We start from the raw sequence: 21,432 nt of genomic DNA, 5'->3' as shown, positions 1-21,432 counted from the left end.
GGAGACCTCTCCCCATCTGTAGCCTTTGTCCTCCTCCTGCTCATGTGACCTGTGGGATCAGCTAGCTGGCACTTGGCATGTTCAGAGTGACTGGAGGGCGAGCACATTGTTTCCCTGGGTTGGTTTGACTTGGTGCAGCATCATCCTGGATGTTGGGGGGCAAGTTGACTTGAAAGAGTATAGGCTGAGAATGAGAGGTGCTGGGTCTTTGGACAGCTGATGCGGTGGTAAAGGGATCCCCTTCACTAGGGAGCAGCATAAAGACCCACAGGCATAGATTGGCTCTTTCGTTTTGTTTTCTGCTTTGGCAATTGTTGGTAAGTCCTTCCTGTTGTATCCTGCATTAGGTTAAGTGGAGCAATTCCTTCTTGCTGCTGCATGTTATGTGGGAGAAATCTCTCTGGAAGCCAGGTGCTGTGGACTTCCTCCTCTGAGACCGTTCTCACAGACAGATGTCTTATAACCAAGTTAGTATGCTCTGTGGTAGTGGTCACTAAGTGAAGCTACAAGGAGTGCCACGTGATCTGGCAGTAAGTGGGTACTGCTGTCCATTGCTGGCTTTGCCCATGTAGATGGTAGAGTCTGCACCATGATGAGATTAAATTGTGTAAATAATGCTTCACCCTCTTCAGAGACTTTAACAGGGTTCAAAAAAGAGCTAGATAGATTCTTGGAGGTTAGGTCCATCAATGGCTGTTACGAACGGTGTCCCTGGCCTCTGTTTGTCTGGAAACGGGTGATGGGAGGGATCATGTGAGGATTACCTGCTGTGTTCCCTTCTCCTGGGGTATCTGTATTGGCCACTGTGGGCAGACAGGATACTGGGCTAGATGGACCGTTGGTCTGACCCAGTATGGCCGTTCTTATGTTCTTTAATGCCACCCACCACAGGAGCTAAATGTGCTTTACTAATGTTAGTAGATTGTTTCTCTTAGGCATCTTTTGGGTAGTCTGAGGCACAGAGAAATGATGTGACTTACCCACAATAATATAGGGAGCTGTGACAAAACTGGTACCATACCTCAGGAACTCTATGCTGTAGTTACAACCATAGCACTGTGGAACCTGTGCATTACTTATTTTCATTGCTGAAAAGGCAGAATGTTTGTTGAGTCACCATAAGATTGATGATTCCACCCTTTCCCCTAAGCGTGGAGTGGGGATGGGGAGTTTGTTTATGAAAGCTGCTTCGGGGTTGCGTAAAGGAGATGCTACTTGAACTGCATGCAAGGGAGAATGATTCATTTTGTTGGTTCAGAAACCAGAAGCTAACTCAAAACTTGCTTGGTCCTCTTGATTATTTGGAAGATGAGGACTAGCTGTAGAGGCTGGGCTCATGGAATGTACCTGGGATGTGGGGGCTGAAGGAAAGAACCCGACATTGGTTAGGGTGATAGAAGCAGCTAGAGATCAGTCAGGGCAAACAAAAAACATTGTTGTCTGAGCCCCCAAAAGGTGATGAAACAGATCCTTATAGAATGGTGATGAGCTAGTGTACTGTGGGCCTGACAGGGCTGTGATTCTGTGGCTCAAATAAGTATCTGTAGCTTATTTCAGGCTGTCTGGCATTGTTTCATTCTTGTTTGTTGCTCATACAGTGCACTATGAGCAAGGAGACTAAGAGCACCAGTATTCTTTCTCATAACTCCAAGGAAGCCTGGGGTGGGCAAGCAGGTTTTCTGATCTTGGGGCTGTTCCCGGTGTTGCCAGTGCACCTGTTTGTTGCATCTCTGGGAATTCCTCAGATCAATTAAGATTTCCCTTTGGATGCCTATAACTGATGAGTACATAGATGAGAAATGAGGCCAGTTCTGGCAAGGAACACTTTCTGGCAGTGGCTGCACGTGAGGTCTCTAACTCCAGCGGCACCAATATGGGCCCGGGCACACTCCTTACACCAGTGGTCCCCAACACGGTGCCCGCGGGCACCATGGTGCCCACCAGGTCATTTCTGTGCGCACACCAAGTGATTGGGGGCTGACCCCGCCCTCGGGTGCATGGTGCATGGCGCATGGGCAGCCCCGCCCCCGGGTGCACAGCACAAGGGCTATGCTGGCCCTGGGCGCGTGGCGTATGGGTTGCCCCGCCCCATGGCGCACGGCACAGGAGCAGTGCTGGCCCCGGGCGCATGGCGTATGGGCAGCTCTACCCCTGTGCATGTGGCACAGGAGCAGCACCAGCCCCGGGAGAGCGGTGCATGGGTGGCGCCAGCACTGGGCACGCGGCGTATGGGTGGTCCTGCCCCATGGCGCACGGCACAGGAGCAGTGCTGGCCCCGGGCGCATGGCGTATGGGTGGTCCCGCCCCCGGGCGCAGCCCTACCCCAGGGCGCGTGTGCGGCCCCACTCCTGGGTGCCCGGCGTGTGAGTGGCCCCGCCCCCGGGTGCCTGGCAGCCCCAAAAGGTTGGGGACCACTGCCTTACACAATCTTCTTCATGGAGACGTCGTTTGATCTCAGAGTGTTGGGAACCATTCTTGATGATGGTCCTCCAGGTTACCCAATCCTTCATCGGCCTCTCCCAGGTGTCAGCGTCAATGCCGCAATTTATTAAGGTGTTCTTAAGAACATCCCTCTAGTGCTGCTTCTGCCCACCATGAGACCTCATCCCAGTCCTCAGCTGAGCATAGAAAATATGTTTAGGCAAGTGTGTGTCAGGCATCCTGACCACGTGACCAGACCATCGTAGCTGCCTGTGGGTGATTATTACGATTATTGCTGCAAGAATCAGCCTCTGCGAGGATATTAACGTTGGTCTGTCTGTCCTGCCACTTGATGCCCAAATTCTCCTCAGGCACCTTTGGTGGAATTTCTCCAGATCTTTAATATGTCATCTATAGAGAGTCCAGGATTCAGCTCCATACAGCACCATTGGGATGACTACAGCACTGTAGACATCAATCTTGGTCTACATCTTGATGTCACAGTCATCGAAGACTCGCCTCCGTAAATGTCCATAAGCTGCACTGGCACTGGAGATTCGATGGTAGATTTCATTGTCGATGTCAGCATTGCTAGACAGATCACTTCTGAGATGAGAGAAACTGTTGATGTTCTCCAGCACTTGGTCGTCTGCTGTGATGGTTGGTTTGGATAACGATATGGTGAGTGTTGGCTGAAAGAAAACCTTGGTCTTTCATGACCTGCTAACCTGCATCCTACTTCAGAAGACATTCAAATCTGCACTTGAAAGGGAATCCTCTGAACTGGCATTCATGCTAAAATTCGACACCCTCCGCACCGGACTTAATAAAGACCCCAACTATCTTACACATTACAAAGATAGCTTCCCCAATTATCACCTCTAATACTATTAACTCACAGACATTTCCCCTTCCCCACCTCTAATATCATTAACTCACTGGCATTCACCTTCCTTCCCCCCCGCACATCCCCCTTCTGTTCTGTAATGTGATTTGTCCTTTTCATGTGTGTTCATTTTTTTTAATTGTATCCTTTGGTATATATGGTTGTGACTGTTTTCTTCCATTATTTGATCTGAGGAAGTGGGTCTGGCCCACGAAAGCTCATCACCTAATAAACCATCTTGTTAGTCTTTAAAGTGCTACATTGTCCTGCATTTTGCTTCAGCTACCCCAGACTAACACGGCTACATCTCTACCACTTGGTCTTTCATGGATTGAGAGTCAGTCCCAACCTGCGGTAGCCCAGGGTGAAAATGACAATTGCTTAGAGCCTATCTTTTGAGGTGGCACTGACGTGGGCATCGTCAGTGTACTGAAGTTCTACCACTGATGATGTTGTGGTCTTGGTCTTGGCTCTGAAGCGGACCAGATTGAAGAGGCTACCATTTGTCCTGGAGGTTATTTTGACTCCATCTGGGAGGTCATCTCCAATAATCTGGAGCATAGCACCTACATCATTTAATATCTTTTTGGTATCACACACCCTTGTTTGACGCCAGTCCTTATGTCAATTGGTTCAGTTGCATTGCCATTATTGTGTATCACAGTCTGCATGTAGTTGTGTAAGAGATGTATAATACACATTTTGATTGACAGCCAAAGTGTCACAGGATCTTCCAGAGGGCCTCGCGGTTGATGGAGTCAAATGCTTTTGTCAAATCGAAGAATGCCATATACAGAGGGTGATGTTGCTCCCAACACTTCTCTTGTATTAGGCAGGCAGAAAATATCTTATCAGTTGTTCCTTGTCATGGTTGGAAGCCACATTGTGACTCTGGAAGGACTTCTTCAGCCAGTGGAAGGAGATGGTTCAGAAGGACTTTGGTGAGATTTTTATCTGTGGTTGAGAGCAAGGAGATCTCTCGGTAGTTTCCACGGCCCATCTTGTCACTCTTCTTAAAGATGGTCACTATGATGGCGTATCTGAGCTCACTGGGTATGGTTTCCTCTCTCCAGATGATCAGAATGAGGCAGTATAGGCACAACAGCAGAGATGGTCCTCCCTGCTTGATTATTTAAGCAGGGATTCCATCAGTGCCTGTGGCCTTGCTGTGTTTTGTGTTTTTTTTTTTTTTTTTTTGGGTGACCGCTTGGATCTCACAGATGGAGTGTTTATGATCCAGATTGACATGGACACAGAGGCTGGTGAGCATGTTGAAAATGCTGTCGTCAACAGTTGCATCACGGTTGAACAGGTGGCTGAAGTGTTCCAGCCACAGGCTGTTGATGCCGTTTTTGGTCTTAATAAGCAATGTCCCATCTGCTGATCCCAGTTTTGATGGTCCATACATTGCCCTAACAGCATCGAAGAACTCATGACTATGGTTAGAATTGGTATAGGACTGTATTTCCTTTGCTTTGTCTCTCCACCAGTTGTTTTTAAGGACTCTTAATTCTTTGTTGTACTTCAGCCTTTGCAAGCTTATAATCGTGTTTCTTCTGCTGAGATGAGGAGAGTTGCTATTTCAGGCTTTGAGCGCTCTGCATTTAACATCAGTTAGGTCTGGATCTCCTTATCATTAGTTTTAAACCAATCCTGGTTCCTTAGCTTGGTGTATCCAAGGGTTTCACCATAAGTTTCCAGGACAGCAGTTTTCAGAAATGACTATGCATGGAGACAATCCTATGGTGGATTTTGGCTACGTAACTTGTTGCTAAGGCAATGTTGGAAGATAAGCCTTGTTTCAGGGTCGAGTAACGTGGACATCAGCATGGTCCTGAGACTGGACAATGACATAATCAAGCAGGTGCCAGTGTCCTGATCGTGGGTGTTGCCAGGAGGACTTGAAACAGTTCTTCTGCTGGAACAGTGTGTTCATTATAACTAGACCATGGTCAGCACAGAGTGTAAGAAGGAGGTGACCATTGGAGTTCATTTTTCCTACACCTTCCCTCCCAAGGACACCATTCTACAGGTATTCCACAAGTAGGTCAGTACCTACTCTGGCATTGAAATCCCTGAGAGGTACCAGCTTGTCCTCTCTAGGGACACCTCTGAGGATGCTATCGAGGTGTGTATAGAAAAATTCTTTGGTATCTTTCATGGCTTGTAGGATGGCAGTGTGAGCGCTGACTACTGTTGGGAACTGGTTGTTAGCCAGCCTAAGGCGCAGCGTCATTAGATGTTCGCTGACACCAGTAGGGTGTTCATTGAGGCTACACATTAGGCTATTCTTAATAGCAAAGTCGACACTAAGCATGCGGTGCTCGTCTTCGCGTTTACTTCTCCAAATGAAGGTATAGCCACCACGGATTTCTTTAATCTGACCCTTATTGGCTAGTTGAGTCTCACTCAAAGCAGCGATATCGATGTTGAACCTCCTCAACTCTCGGGCAATGAGAGCTGTTCCATGTGCAGGCCAGTCAGACTTGTCGCTGCCCATCAGTGTCCTGACATTCCAGATTCTAAATCTAAGTATAAAATGTTTTTCTCTTCTTCTCCCTGCAAATTGAAATGTCTCTCCCTGGCTGCAGTTACCAGGCAGGTTGGGTTGACACAGACTATTTTTAGGGCATCTTTTCTAGTCCCTTCCCCGTTTGGGGTAAGCAGAGCGGATCCTAAATAGGGCTGCTCAGTCACAGCTACAGGGGCACACTTCTGTCTCATCCAAGTGCACAGTGACCATCTTTCAGCTGCCACCTCTGTGCCAGGTTTTGAATAGAGGCTTTCAGCCGCACAAGCCTGCCTCCGTTGTCACTTGCTGAATGACTTTAGTCATGAAAAGAGAAGGAAGTAGAAGCGGTTATCCAAGAGAGAGCCTGTGCGTGAGTGTTTTATGTGGCGATGCTGTTGCACGTCAGTGACTACACAATGCTTGACCAAGGCACAGCCTGGAACCAATGGCAAGGAGGTCTAAGATGACTGGGGGGTTGTGTCTCATCTGCCCAAAGCCTGTCTGGGTCTCAGGTCATCTGCCATCTCCCCAAGGATGATCTGCTGTTGGCCACTGCAAGGATGGGGAAGGATGTTCTCCTCACCAGCCAAAGAATCTTTGGCTGTCTGCTGTCTACTTGTATGGTGGTCAGCTGATTGGCCAAGACTAGGAACCCTAAGTTCACCCGCCACCATGTCCAAGCAGCTATGAGGAGGCAACCATACGAGTTGAGCATGGTGTGCGGACCAGTGCAGTTTGACCGTCTGAAAAAGGCAGGCGTGGCTGCCTTGCTGCAAAGGTACAACTGCTCCACCAACACCCCAACACACCAGAAGTCAATGCACAACTCCGGTACAGTTGACTTCGACCGTGGCACTGGCCCCTCACCGTCCTTGGAGATGGACCCCACCTCGACCCCGGTACCAGCATCAACACTGACACAAGACACTTAAGTGGCACCAGCCCCTGCGTTGGGTCCCTCTGCAACTACAACTCAGCTGTCGGGTGGTCTGGCACTGCTGCCTGCTATGCCACTGCCTCCTCCCTGGCACTGAGGAAAGCCAAGTCCATTGTCCGGCATGCACCTGAACATAGGACACTGGCTGCGACAGCTACTGCACTGCCCTGGTCAACCTCCAAATACTCTGCTGATTTGGAGGCGGAGTCTGCCATGTCATCATGGGGTTCCAGGTCAAGGTCACTGCACAGGTCCTATTCCTGGCACAGTTCCCGGCACTGGAGTGTGTCATTGCGGACACAGCAACAGCCCTGGCCTCTGCAGCCAACTCTTGCACAGCCAGTGCAGCAGTCCTGGCCACCCCAGTGGCAGGCCCCTGGTCAGAGGTCTTTCTGTATCCCCTGGGCTTACCATCAGAGTCAGGGCACGGGACCCTCTAGACCAGAGTCCATTTACTTTGGGCCAAGGGCTCCTCCTTTGGTGACCCCAATGACCTGTTTCCCTACATCAGCTCAGTCCTTGCCCCAAGGGCTAGCCTCACCTTGGCCCTTGGTGGAGAGAGGGCCACGCGTGACTCAGCCTTCCACATTGGCATCCTCGGTAGCTTTCTAGGCCCCATTGCAGGACTGTGACCCAGAGGAAGTGGGCCTGAAGGGGTTATCCTCCTCTTCCTCAGATGAGGCTTTTGGCAGAGCACTTCCATACATGTCCTCCATGGATGTGAGGTTGCACCAGGACCTCTTCTGTCACCTGGCCCAGAGTTTGGAGGTCCAGGCTGAAAAGGTGTCGGATGACTCGGACCCGACAATTGACACTTTGCAGACTGACGCCCCTACTAGGGTGGCTCTGCCCCTCAATAAGACCGTGACAAAGACCATGAAGACCTTTTTGCAAACTCCGGTCTCCATCCCGCTGACTGACAAGAAGGTCTAGCAATGGGACTTTGCTCATTCCCCTCTTGTGGCACACCTCTTCTTCCATCCCCCGTTGGGGTTCCTGGTTGTCCTGGTGGTTAACCAACGGAATTAGCAGGGGCAGCCGGGTCCAATGTCTAAAAGTAGGGATGCCAAAAAGGTGGACTACTGGGCAGGAATGCCTATGCCTTGTGTGGGGTCTGCAGCTTCGCATAGTGAAATAGCAGGTACTGCTGAGTCGTTGTGCTTACCCATTGCAGCCCATGTTTTGTAAGTTCATTGAGCTTATTGCCCCAAGTTTAAGTCCCTCTCTGAGGAGGGTAGTCTCTCAGGCAGCCTTCCAGGTGGCACTGGATGCTGCAGACGTGGCAGCCTGCGCCATGGCCATGGGCCTTGTGTTATGCCACGGTTCGTGGCTACAGGTGTCTGCGGTGCCTCCAGAGCCCCAGGCTACCATCCAAAACCTCCTTTTGAGGGTCTCACCCTGTTTTCAGAGCAGACTGACCATCGTCTGCATGGCCTTATGGATACCTGGGCCACATTTAAATCCCCTCTATTATTAAAGTGATTTTCCCCCTTTATTCAGCTCTAGTGAGGCCACATCTGGGGTATTGCATCCAGTTCTGGGGCCCCCACTATAGAAAGGATGTGGATGTATTGGAGAGGGTCCAGGGGAGGCAACCAAAATGATGAGAGGACTGGAGCACATGACTTATGAGGAGAAGCTGAGGGAGCTGCATTTGTTTAGTCTGCAGAAGCGAAGAGTGAGGGGGGATTTGATAGCAGCCTTCAACTTCCTGAAGGGAGGTTCCAAAGAGGATGGAGAGAGGCTGTTCTCAGTAGTGACGGATGGTAGAACAAGGAGCAATTGTCTCAAGTTACAGCGGGGGAGATCTAGGTTGGATATTAGGGAAAACTATTTCCCTAGGAGGGTGGTGAAGCACTGGAATGGGTTATCTAGGGACATGGTGGAATCTCCTTCCCTAGGGGTTTTTAAGTCTTGCCTGGTTGGGATGATTTAGTCAGGGTTGGTCCTTCTTTGGACAAGGGGCCAGACTCGATGACTCCTGAGATCTCTTCTAGCCCTAGGATTCTATGAGTCTATGATTCTAGGTGCCCTAAAAGGAATGAACAGAATGGAACAGAAGCTAGGGACACCATTCCCACCCATCCTTGCTAATAGCCATTAATAGACCTGTCCTCCATATATTTATTTTGCTTTTTTAAAGCCAGTTATAGTCTTGGACTCCACAGAATTCTTGGGCAAGGTGTCCTTTTAAACATACCATCTATTAATTTCATTTGATCGTTACCCAAAAAATTATTCATTCTCTCTCTCTCTCTCACACACACACTCACACTCTCTCTCTCACGCTTCCACTTCATTCATTCACTGATTCACACACTTTCATTCCTGCCCTCAGGCATATGGGTTGCAGAAGGAGCCAAGGCATATTGGTTCTGGAGGGTCTTTCTGCTAATCATGGCTGGAGAACTGGTCAGGAAAGAAAATGGCTGCAGAAAGAGGGGTTTTGCCACATGCTCTCTCCTTTTGTTGCCTCTGTACAACCCTTGTGACTCATCTACATCCCTCACTAGAGAGCATGGCCAGACTTCCTGGCTATGTCTACACTGCAAGGTTTTTGCACAAAAACCCATAGAGCGTCCACACCTCATATGCACTTTTGCACAAGGAAATCAAGAGTAAAATGGCAGAAGAGGGCTTTTTCTGCTGTAAGTATACCTCCTTTTACGAGGCATAACTCCCTTTTGCGCAAGAGTTCTTGCACAAAAAGGCAAGTGTGGACGCTTCAGAGGGTTTCTGTGCAAGAAACCCCTTTGGGAAAAAGTACAGTTGCTCTTATGGCCATTCTATGAATGGCCATCAGAGCTTTCTTGCACAAGAGTGCCCATGCAGCGTGGATGCTCTCTTGCGCAAAAGCACATCGCTTTTGCGATGTGCTTTGAGGTTTGGATGCGCTCTTGCGCAATGAGGTTTTGCGCAAAAACTCTTGCGTAAAAGGCTTTATAGGCGACAAATTGGAACCAGTGTTTGGAAATAAAGAGCTAGAACCTCTCAAGTAATGACAACAGTGGGTACCAGATACTGAGTCAGTCAGGACTGCCTGTGCTCATCCTCATGTGGAAGTGGGAATCACCATGCACACAGAATCAAGGCAGTTAAACTATAAAGCCCAGTGGTCGGAAATGGACAAGCCCTTCTCTAGCAGGGGTATGCAGTGCACATTCCCCAATTAAAGGTTCTGTGGAGGGTGTCAGAAGTTGCTAGACAGGGTGTTGTGGCATTGGTCCCTCACCCTGGACTATGAGACACCTGTTGAGGCAAAGACCATGCTGTTAAATCTCTTTCTTGTGGTGTCTTTTACAGAGAGGGCTTCCTCGTGGGAACTGATCTCCACTCCTAGGATTCACCTTCTGGACAGCACAGGTTTCAGTTGCCACCACTCCCATGTAAGTCTGTCTCCTTGCAGCCAAGATAGCTGCCTCCCATCCCAAACACTGGCCACAGACCTGCTTAGCTTGGGGAAGGCTTTTGGGCCCCCCACCAAAAGGCACTGCTACTCATCCTCAGGGGCTGATGATTGCTTGTACTGGAAACCCCTTGGCTCGAAAGCATGGATGACTACCAAGCATTGGGGCAGTAGTGAAAAAAGTAGTTTGGAAGAGCAGCACCTGATCCCAGACCATGGAGCTTGCAGTTTCAGGTTTGACCAAAGGCCCAGGTGCATCTCTCTTCAGCATGTGCAAGGTTGTGATGGCAGTAGCTCCCCTTTTCTCCGTCTGGTCCTATCCCAGGAATCCCCAATCAGCAGGTTATGGGAGAATGAGAAGACTTTGTAGCTGTTACTTTTGCAACAATGCTTTTCCTTACCACCTGTCTGGTTCCTGCCTTCCCCTGGAAGTCTGCTTCCTCCACTCCAGAACTGCTAGGTGCCAACATGGCCTTTCATGCAGCTAGTCAGTGTTGTGACCTGTTAGCAGGAATTGCCTCATGCAATGCCATGATGAGGATGCAAGATGAACCAGGTAGGATTGAAGGAGTGGGGTAAGAAGAGGGAGCCAGGGTGTCTTGGAGAGGGGTTGGTGGGTTTTTTACCAGCTGGAAATAATGACGCATATCTCCTGTACAATACAGACCAAATAATTTCTCTCAAGAAACTGAATTCAGCCCCGAACGTGTGGTTAAGCTGCAGTACCCGAAGGTCTCCAGTCTTGCTGTAAATGCGGTGCCACTGGAGAAACACCCCAAGGCCCTAGCGCAGCATGTCAAACTGGCAAGTCCCCGGTGCACGCAGCAGCCTTGGCCTGGGTCCCCGTGAGCCCGGCGCGGCAAGTGCCGCTGCCGACCTGCTTCCTTGGGGCGCGCGCCCGGCGCCGGCCCCTCCTGCCCCGGGAGCGCGCTCGGCCGAGGCCCCGCCCCGCGGGCTGCCAGGGAGGGCGGGGCTCGCGCGCGGAAGTGGCGGCGCTCTGCGCTGCGTCTCTATGGCTGCGCGGCGCGTTCCGCTCCGGGCCGGACGGGGCGCTGCCCAGCGAGCGAGCGAGGGAGCCTGGGGCCCGGCCCGGCCCTTCCGCTTCCTGCTGGGAGTCGGGACCTGGGCCCGGCGGTGAGTGCGGCCTGGGGGCTTCGCGCCCGGCCGGGGGGGGCGCGCAGGGAGCCGCTTGGCGCCCCGGCTCCCGGGCCTGGCTGCGGCGGGGGCGGGGCCCGGGGCGCTCGGTGCCGGCAGGGGCTGGGGGTGGCGGGTTCCGCGGGGCGGGGCGGGGCGGGGCTCGGCTCGGCGGTAGCTGCCATGTCACGGCCCGTCTCTTTGCAGCGCTGCTCAGGGTCCGAGCCGAGCATCCTGCGCGGGGGCTGCGCGGGCCACTCGTGGCGTGGCTCATGGACAGACACAAAGTGAAGCGACAGAGGCTGGACCGGATTTGCGAAGGTAAAAGCCCCTCGCTGAGGCCCGGGCATTGGCTTGAGATGGGGGAACCTGAAACTCCGGTCCTGCGGGCAGGGGCAGCTGGAATGACTCGGTGCTCCACTCTCACTTCTGCTCAGGCTACAGCCTAGAGCCAGAGTATTAGGATTACAATGAATTTGGGACCACCTCTTTAAACCCCATCACTTTTCATCACCCAGTTTTTCTGTTCTTATTGCCATGAATGGAGATTTTTGAAAGGATTTAGAAGATGCAGTAGAGATTTTTCAGTGAGACTGAGAGCTGAGAAAGTGGCTGTTGTGACTATAATGAAACAATATCTAAATAACCTCTCCCCCTCCCCTCTGCAGGACAGGTGGTGCTGCTGCCGCCAAGCAGCCCTGTTTATGGTGATCCCTTGGGCAGCAGCCCCTTCCCACGGCCAGCCCTGGCCAGCATGAGCAGGGGCTGCTGGCCTCAGTGTGGGCTGGTCCAGGACGGAGTGTCTGTTCATTTTAAATGTAGTAAGAGCCTGGCGGCTGGCAGTTCTTACTACATTTAAAATGTAGAGGTGCAGCACGGGTGGTTCTCAGAGCTGGCACAAGCCAGGACTACTCAGTCCCAGCTTGAGACGGCTCCAGGAGCTACCCTCACTGCTTCTTTGCAAAGCAGTCCTTATCAATTAATTATATTGACTATATGATTAGCCAGATAACCACATCTTAACATCCTTAATAAGTATATGAGGCAGGAAGTTCCTGTTAGGAGCCCTCTAAAAAGGTGCTAAATTTGATCCAGGGCCTAGAAGGGAAAGCAGAATGTGAGCAGCTGGGGATATAAGGAATTGTGAAGAAAAAGCCCTGCTGTTAACCCATTGTTGCTTGACCTCATTTTTTAGGAGTCCCTTTCTGTTACATGATATATGAAATGAATTGAGGGAAGTTTCTAGGAAGAGAATTCTGTAACGATATTGAGACCCTTGTTACACTTGTGTGCATACGTGATTTTTCACATTCAGCACACTTAATAAAAATGTTCTGAACCTTGTTTCTGATGAGGTTTCTCATTCTGGGTCCTCACTCAAAACTTTCTGCTCTGTCTTCTACACACCAGAGGCCTAGATATTTCTACTCTGGCTTCTTTTTCCTATGTTTCTTCTGAGCTTGTTGTTGCTTTCACATTCTCATTGACCAGTTTCTTCTTTAGTGTTCTACTGTGGAAGTGTAGCCTCTTGTACCCTGCTGGATCAGTATGGTCTTGTATAAACTCCCTTGCTCATGTTAATTATGAGCTCCAGAATTCACTTCTCTTCTGCACAGCTGTTCACTATTGTCTTTGTCTCTAGGTATACGGCCTCCTATTGTGAATGGCCCAATGCCAGCCCGACCACTGGTTGCACTCCTGGATGGGAGGGATTGTACTGTGGAAATGCCCATCTTGAAGGATGTCGCTACAGTGGCTTTCTGTGATGCTCAGTCAACTCAGGAAATCCATGAGAAGGTAGGAAGATGAAATGAGCCACTGTGGGGATGGATCTGACCACCTCTGTGCCACTCTAGATGTGCAGGAGTAGGGAATGGTTCTCAGATGGGTATGCTTTCTGTTCATGGCTGTAGGTGCTGAATGAGGCTGTGGGAGCTCTGATGTACCACACCATCACCTTATCCCGCCAGGATCTGGAGAAGTTCAAAGCCCTCCGAGTCATTGTGCGTATTGGCAGTGGCTACGACAATGTGGACATCAAGTCAGCTGCAGAATTAGGTATGATGACCACAATATGTCTGTTTTGGAATGAAAAGTCGATGTATACATCTGTGCGACCCATCGGGGTTCTGTGTGTGGCCCATGCACCCCTTCACTCCCACACACTACTCGCTTGCCCCATCTCTCTATCACTCTGGGGCCCTGCACTTACCTAGTCCTCTTCTTCTGTGAATCAGCTGATTCACACCCCGTCCCCTTGCTCCCAGAGCTTGAATGCTGCGAATCAGCTGATTTGATTTGCTGTGTTCAAGCTCCGGGGAAGGAGAAGAGCAGGGACATGGCACAAATCAGCTGATTCACAGGGGTCTGGAAATGCTGTGATGGAGAGTAGAAAAAGGGATGGGGCAGGCTTGGGGGAGGAGGTAGAGAAGAGGCTGGGTGGGGGTTTGAGGGAGAGGGTAGAGTGGCGGCAGTGACTGCAGCAGAGAGGAGCGTTGAATGCCTGTGACAAAATGAGAAGTGATGCATATTTGAAGCAAGGGCACATACGATGTTTGTGCTGATTGCACATATCATCATGAGAGCCAAGCACTCCCTCTGCTTCATTGTTACTTTTGTCAACAATTTAATTTGCTCTTTATAATGGATTCTTTTGTGATGAAGAGGAAGAATCAAGTGCCATGTATTTAATCTTAATCTTGGAATCCGGTTAGTGCACATGCCAAGTTTCAATGTTGTGGCCCAGTGAGATGAAGGGTCACTCATCTCCCAGTTACTAGCTTGGGTTGCCCGTCACAGATCTGATCTATATTTGAGACAGTTGGTCCATCCATCCATGCATCCAACAGTCTGCCTCTGTTCGAGAATTCCTCCTAAATAGTAAGTGCTAGAACTACCACATTTGTTATACAGCTTCCTCTTACCTCTAGTTCAAGCATGGTAAGGGTTTGGTTGTGCCAGGAAAATGGGATGTACCTGAAATGGGGTTGCTTTTCATAAAGCCATACGGAAAAGAGACAATCACCAGGTAGGTGAAAGGGCTGGTGGCATGCCCTCCCCCAGTCTAGTGCTACCACAGCCTCTAGCCTCCCACCCCCCGAGTTGTATTCAAGGAAGGGTGGGAGAGGCTGAATCTCCCTCCACCCCCACCCCATCAGGGAGCGAGGGGAAAGTGCAGTTTGTTGCATTCCTCACTCTGGCTGGGGAGCATAGGGGACAGATGAACTTTGGCTTGCCCCTGCTGGGGGACATGCACCTCTCCCTCTGCTGTGTCCCCTGGAGCTGTAGCGGCTAAGGAGAGATGCTTCTCACCTAATCCCAAGCTACTTCAATGAAAGATGGCTGGGGTAGTCCTCTCTCCCAGCCGCAGCCTGCATCCTGAACCCCTTCATCCCAAGAGCAATGCTTTAAATGAAGCAGGAATGTTTTCATTTTATTTTCCAAAATAATAATAATAATAATTAAGTTAAGGACCTGAGCAACATACTTCTTTTTCTGCTTTGTTCTTGAGAAACCAGGCCTGTGCTGGTCAACATACATAAAAGAATTTCAGAGAGAACTGTTCAGGATGGAGCTTCTTTTCGTGGGCACAAAAGCTTATGATACCAGCTATATGGTTTGTTAGTCTATAAAGTGCTACCGGACCATTTGTTGTTTTTTAAGTTTACAAGGAAAGAACTGAGCTATTGGACAAGTTTATTTCAAATATTTAGTAATAATCACTATATGCCTTTCCAATAGATTGATATGTAACTACGTTCTGGGACAGGGAATAGATGGAGTAAGGATGTCAGATAATTTGGGTTTGAGTGAGAGTAGCGATTGATACTCCAACTGCTTGTGGGCGGTGGCGAAAGGATACAAATTAGGGATGTAAAAGCTTACCTGTTCCTGTTAATTGGTTGGGGCTGGAGCAGCTTCCCACCCCTGTTCTAGACACTGCTGCTTGTGCTTTTTGTACATCTCTGCTCTGATTTTGCCACATTTCTGTGGTGGTAGTACAATTAGAAGCAAGGCATTTTAGGAGATTGTCCTTAAGACTGAGGGGAACTTCTCCACCCCAATACAAAGGTGAAGTCTCAAACAGGGATATTTGGGTTGGTAGAGTGTGCAACCTTAATCTCATGCTCCAGGACTATTGCTGTCTTTTAGCCATCGTGTTGTATGAGGAGAGTTGGCAGCAGAAATGCTATAGGCTAGGCTGGGAATCTCATTTGTATCTCCTCTTTCTAGGCATTGCAGTTTGCAACATTCCTTCCTCTTCTGTGGAGGAGACGGCTGACTCTACCCTCTGTCACATCTTGAACCTGTATCGCCGGGTTACTTGGCTTCATCAGGCTATGCGGGAAGGAAACCGAGCCTCAAGCATGGAGCAAATTCGAGAGGTGGCAGGAGGTGCTGTGCGTATCCGTGGTGAAACTTTGGGCATCATTGGCCTTGGTAAGAAATGGTGACTGTTAAACTAAACAGGGAGCCTTGAAAGCTACTGAGAATGTTGGTGTCACTTGCTGGCTCAGAAATAGATAGTTACAGTGGCTGTTAACAAGTGCAACACTAGCTAGATTCTGTAAACATCAGACTTCTAACTTATATCACCAGTGCCCTAGGCTGCAATGCTGCTGCTCCCAGAAGTTGGGCAGTAGTCATGATAGTAAGATCTCTTCTTTTCTGCTATTCCACTGATTAGAAAAATGGAAAGCTTCAGACAACTACAACTGGAAGGGCTACGTCACCATGTGTACCAGCCCCTGCTCCCCAGTCTGTCTGTAGGGCCTTTGGATCAAGGGGCAGACCTGGCATTGGGAGCTCTTTGTTTCTCCAATGAGCTGAGTACAGTTGGCTGCTGTAGCATGGATGGGGGCTGATTCTTACACTGGGAGCAATACAGAACTATATAAATGACCACTATTTGCTCTGTCATTTCCTTGTAGAACCCATGAGCCCTAGGAATGACCAGGGCTCGACAAACCGTGGCAAAATCCACTCGCCAGCCCCGCACCGCGCATGCGCCAGACCTGCACTGTGCATGCGCGTACCGCCGGTGAACGGGGTGACCGGCTGAAATCTACTCGCCACGGGCGAGTACGTACACGGATTTGTCGAGCCCTGATCCTTTTATCCATACTCCTGTTGGATGTTATGCTTGGGTTGCATTTTGCTTGACGTTAATATGTTTTCTGTTTTGAAGGTCGAGTTGGGCAGGCTGTGGCCCTGAGAGCCAAGCCCTTTGGCTTCAACGTGATTTTCTATGATCCGTATCTGCCAGATGGCGTGGAACGATCCCTGGGGTTACAGCGAATAGGGACACTGCAGGACTTGCTAATGCACAGTGATTGTATCACATTGCACTGCAGTTTGAATGAACATAATCATCACCTCATCAATGACTTCACTATCAAACAGGTGCACCCAGAAGCTTGTCTTTCCCTAAAAGCACTTGAGAAGTGAATGAATAAAAACTGCTGCTTCCACAGAGGCTTGATAATATGTGAATTCTGCTACCTCTTCTGTGTGGTTCCTGCTGTCTGGGCTCTGTGCTGTGCAAAATTTGTTCTTAGGAAATGAACAAGATTGACTCTGAATAATTTCATTTATGAAGAACATTTTAGGTGATTTAGCTTCAAATTACATTTAAAATGAGTAACTGATAATGCTTGGCAAAGCCAGGAATGATTTGGTCCAAGGTGCTGTAAGTGCCTTTGTACAGTGCTCATAATGCCCCTTGATTCCAATCTATGGTACCCTGTGCTAAGCTGGTCTCAGACACTCTTTCTGCCACTCTGCTGATGCCTTTCAATGCTTTCTGGGAATTGAGCACCTCCTGAAAAAAACAGTCCAGTTTTATGCAATTGTGACTTCTGTTTGCACTGATCAGTTGTTCAAGGAATTTGCTGAGAGAGGTAGTGGTCTTTAGGGTGGGAAACCTATGACCTTCTTTTCCTCCTTCCTTTGTTAGGAATTAAATCCACAGACCCAACTGACAAGTGTTCTTCCCTCCAATTGGCTCTTGGAGAGCCTGGCTTCTTTGCTTCTGCTCTTTTTTTTGAGCAGTCTCCTCCAGACTGCATCCTGGCTGCACAGGAAGGCAGGAATTCTCAAACATTCTTTTTTCCCCCCTCCAGATGCGCCATGGCTGCTTTCTGGTGAACACAGCCCGTGGGGGGCTGGTAGATGAGAAGGCCTTGGCACAAGCCTTGAAGGAAGGGAGAATCAGAGGAACAGCACTGGATGTGCATGAGTCTGAACCCTTCAGGTAACACTGCAGCCACATACCTACTACCATCCTGGGGCTCTTCTGCACTGGTTTCAATTGGGTGGTTGTTACACTTGGGGGGGACAGACAGGGAATTTCACTTTCCAGCAGAAACCACATGTTTGTTTTTCCGTCATAGCTTTGCTCAGGGGCCCCTCAAAGATGCTCCCAATGTGATCTGCACCCCTCACACAGCCTGGTACAGTGAGCAGGCTTCCATTGAGTCCAGGGAAGATGCAGCTAAAGAGATCCGCAGAGCTATCACAGGTAACCGGAGAGGTCAGGTCTGCCTGGTGCTCTGCAGCTGCTGCTGGGATGGGAGTGATTAATTGATTTCCTGAGTCAGTGCTATGACGCAGTAACTCCTGACTGTTTTGTTAAAGCTAGGTCTGCTGGGATGGTGCTCGCTGACTCATTTCTAGAGCTGGAATACAAGTCATGGATTGTCTTTGACTTATGAGGGACCTATAACTAATGCTGGAGAGAGATTCTTTACTGCATTGTGCTCCCATTTTCTGCTGGGAGCATTTGTGTCCAATATCTTCTGTGAAAGGTGGGGACAGGCAGTGCTACACAAGGAGCCACTGAGGTCCCGGGGATGGGGAGGGATGATTGATTCATTGAGTATAAGTTCCTTTGAGACTTAGTGCGTTGTGTGTAGGGTCTTGATTTAGATCTCTCCCCACCTCTCTCCTATGGTACTGAGGTAGGAGGCGCTGTTAGGGTCCCTTCTTTACTGCTTTCATGTGCAAATCCTTGGGCATCTGCACTTGCTGTTTGTCTCCTACTATCCTCTGCCCTTGGTGTCACCACAGGTCACATACCTGATACTTTGAGGAACTGTGTTAATAAGGAGTATTTGCTGTTAGCTGCTCAGTGGTCCAGTATTGATCCTGCAGCTGTCCATCCAGAACTCAATGGAGCTGCGGCTTACAGGTGAGAGAAGTAGGCCTTCTGAGTTCTTGTTTAATGTGCAGGTCATTTACTCATGGTTATCTAATACATAAAGACCCCAGCATCCTGTGTAGAGACCTTTCTTAGGCCTCTGAAAATTGCTTTTCCCAGGCAGCATATCTCTTACAAGATGAATGGTGGTGAGTTTTCTTCAGAAATCTGTCAGCTTTGGTTCTTTAGTTGGCCCACAAGCAATAAGGTGCCCTCTGAAAGTAAAGTGATGGTTTGTACCAGCTCTGGGAGTTCAGGAATTGTGGCTCATGTAATTCACTTTCCGGGCATCAGTCCTGCAAGGATTTTGAAAGGTTAAGTGACAGAGGGACCTGTTTGTATGTGATAGCTTGTTGAGTCCATGAAAAGGGATCTGACTCCTGGGAATGAAGAAGTTCTGCATCTCAGCATGGAATTATTGTCTGCATACAGCATTCTTACAGAGCAGTCATGAGGTGAGGGAAAATGTGAGGCATCACAGTCCAGTGGATTGGGCAGAAGACTAAGAATAGGTTTCTGGGGTTTTATTTTTTGGCCCCAAACTTGTGTGATCTTGGGCAGATAGTTTCTCGGGGAAATGAGGTAATGACTCACCTCTTGGAACTGAGCACTGTGACTGACTGGGCCGGGTCTGGGCACTGCTGAGGGCGTCTGCTCAGAGCGAATTGCTCAAACTTGGGGCTCCGTACAGCTCCTGACTGGAGACCTTCCCAAATAGGTCACAAACCAGTCACACTGAGCGCTCCAGCTGCCCATCTGGCCAGCCTCAAGCCTCACGAGCAAAACCACTCTGACTCTCCAGCTCCCTCTGTGCCGCAATCAGCCCCGGGCCTAACACACAGGTGAGGGGTTATAGAACCCAATCTCACCTACCCCCAACGGGTTCTTCCGGTCCCAAGAAACCAGCCACAGGTCCCAGGTCAATTTACACTCTGGATCTTACTCACAAGATCACGCTGGGCCAGATACTGTGTACAGATGTGGTCTCCTCACCTCAAAAAAGATATTTTGGCCTTGGAAAGGGTTCAGAAAAGGGCAACTAAAATGATTAGGGATTTGGAACGGGTCCCATATGAGGAGAGGTTAAAGAGACTGGGACTTTTCAGTTTAGAAAAGAGGAGACTGAGGGGGGATATGATAGAGGTCTATAAAATCATGAGTGGTGTGGAGAGGGCCGATAAAGAAAAGTTATTTATTAGTTCCCTAAACAGAAGAACTAGAGGACACCAAATGAAATTAATGGGGAGCAGGTTTAAAACTAATAAAAGAAATTTCTTCTTCACACAGCGTGTAGTCAACCTGTGGAACTCCTTGCCAGAGGAGGCTGTGAAGGCTAGGACTATAACAGAGTTTAAAGAGAAGCTAGATAATTTCATGGAGGTTAGGTCCATAAAAGGCTGTTAGCCAGCGGATAAATTGGTGTCCTTGGCCTCTGTTTGTCAGAGGCTGGAGAGGGATGGCAGGAGACAAATCGCTTGATCATTGTCTTCGGTCCACCCTCTCTGGGGCATCTGGTGCTGGCCACTGTCGGTAGACAGGATACTGGGCTAGATGGAGCTTTGGTCTGACCCAGTATGGCCGTTCTTAGTTCTTTAGAATCTAAAATCTAAGGCTATGTCTACATTGGTGCATAGAAGAGTTCTTCTGCAAAAACTCTTCCAGAAGAGAGCGTCTACACTGGCATGTGCTTTTGCTCAAGAGCATCCATGCCAATGTAGATGCTCTCTTGTGCAAGGAAGCTCTGATGGCCATTTTAACCATAGGGGTTTCTTGCGCAAGAAATTCATGTTGCCTGTCTACACTGGCCTCTTGTGCAAGAACAGTTGCGCAAGAGGGCTTATTCCTGAGCGGGAGCGTCAGAGTTCTGGCGCAAGAAGCCCTGATTTCATACATTAGTGTCAGTTTACTTGCGCAATAACATGCGGCCAGTGTAGACAGGCAGCAAGTTTTTGTGCAAGATCGTGCCAGTGTAGACACAGCCTAAAGGTTTATCACTAAAGGAAAGAAAAGCAAGAGAGTGCGGTTGTTAAGGAGAATACATTACATGCATCGAATCACCCAGTTCTCGATACAGGCTCTTATCAGAGATGTTACAACCGCTCTCTTAAAAGTCTCTGGTGTACATCCTATGTCAGGATGGGTCCACGGTTCTTTCCAGCTTGCTGTTCCTCGCAAGGCTGCATCTGTAATCAGTAGCTGAACTGAAGAGAAAATGGAGATTGCCACATGGCATTTTATATCCATCCCTGGTCTCTTCCAAGCTGGAGCAGGTCACATGGCCCAGTGACCTATCCTTGTGTCCCAAGCCAGCAATCCTTATTCTGGCTGGTTGCAGACATCCAGATTCATTCCTCGGGTGTGTCCTTGGCACCTAGAGATCTATTGTCCCTGGAGCCTTGCTAATTAGCATAGCCATTGAACGAGCATTCCTGGCACATTGCTCTGCCTCAGAGAATTTTCCAGCATCAACCTAGAGTACATATTTATAACTCCACACACACATATTATACAAGTACATGAATAGCATATACAGAATCAGTAGAACACAAGCTTTCATTTGACACCTCACATGGCCCCCTTTGTAAAGACTTTTGGGGCAAACACCCCCCCCTCCCATGGGTATAGCAATGATCTTTAAAATCCAATAACATGACAAGCACATATTACCAACATTTACAATGCTCATAGCATAAGGGAATCAGTCAGGGATAATGGGAAGAAAGGAAAAATTTGCTTAGAAATTGCTAATATCTTCCTGTCACAGCCCAGGGAGGTATAACCAGAAGTACATTCCCCTTGGAGAACTGCAGCATCTTGTGTATGTGAAGAATTCACAGGGGTGTGAATTGGTGTGGGGCATTCTGTACTTTCTAGCGGAGACAAAATCTCAATGTACTGTGTGTTGACTGTGACCCTGAAGTGATCTTTGCTCTGGTAG

General features: G+C 49.2%; 1 protein-coding gene across 4 annotated transcripts in view; it reads left to right on the top strand.

Moving 5' to 3' along the window:
• LOC102462263 (C-terminal-binding protein 2) overlaps positions 1–21,432 on the top strand; it is a 31,096-nt gene continuing 9,664 nt past the window's right edge. For 2 of the 4 annotated variants that reach the window (XR_012900106.2, XM_025183922.3), the window contains exons 1-11: positions 10–467; positions 10,060–10,142; positions 10,264–10,396; positions 11,504–11,617; positions 12,939–13,093; positions 13,210–13,354; positions 15,530–15,736; positions 16,485–16,699; positions 17,419–17,549; positions 17,689–17,816; positions 18,365–18,485. Coding sequence is in view for 3 of the 4 variants with exons in the window: in XM_025183922.3 (XP_025039707.2) it covers positions 10,378–10,396; positions 11,504–11,617; positions 12,939–13,093; positions 13,210–13,354; positions 15,530–15,736; positions 16,485–16,699; positions 17,419–17,549; positions 17,689–17,816; positions 18,365–18,485 (1,235 nt within the window). In the remaining variant the exon portion in view is untranslated. Of the gene's footprint in view, positions 468–10,059; positions 10,143–10,263; positions 10,397–11,503; positions 11,618–12,938; positions 13,094–13,209; positions 13,355–15,529; positions 15,737–16,484; positions 16,700–17,418; positions 17,550–17,688; positions 17,817–18,364; positions 18,486–21,432 lie in introns of all 4 variants that reach the window. The other 2 variants (XM_075917898.2, XM_075917899.2) reach the window with 2 other exon arrangements.

This window comes from Pelodiscus sinensis, chromosome 16 (assembly GCF_052426305.1).
Source record: "Pelodiscus sinensis isolate ZL-2025 chromosome 16, ASM5242630v1, whole genome shotgun sequence".
NCBI classification, from domain to species: domain Eukaryota; kingdom Metazoa; phylum Chordata; order Testudines; family Trionychidae; genus Pelodiscus; species Pelodiscus sinensis.
This window is presented reverse-complemented; position numbering and strand designations above follow the sequence as displayed.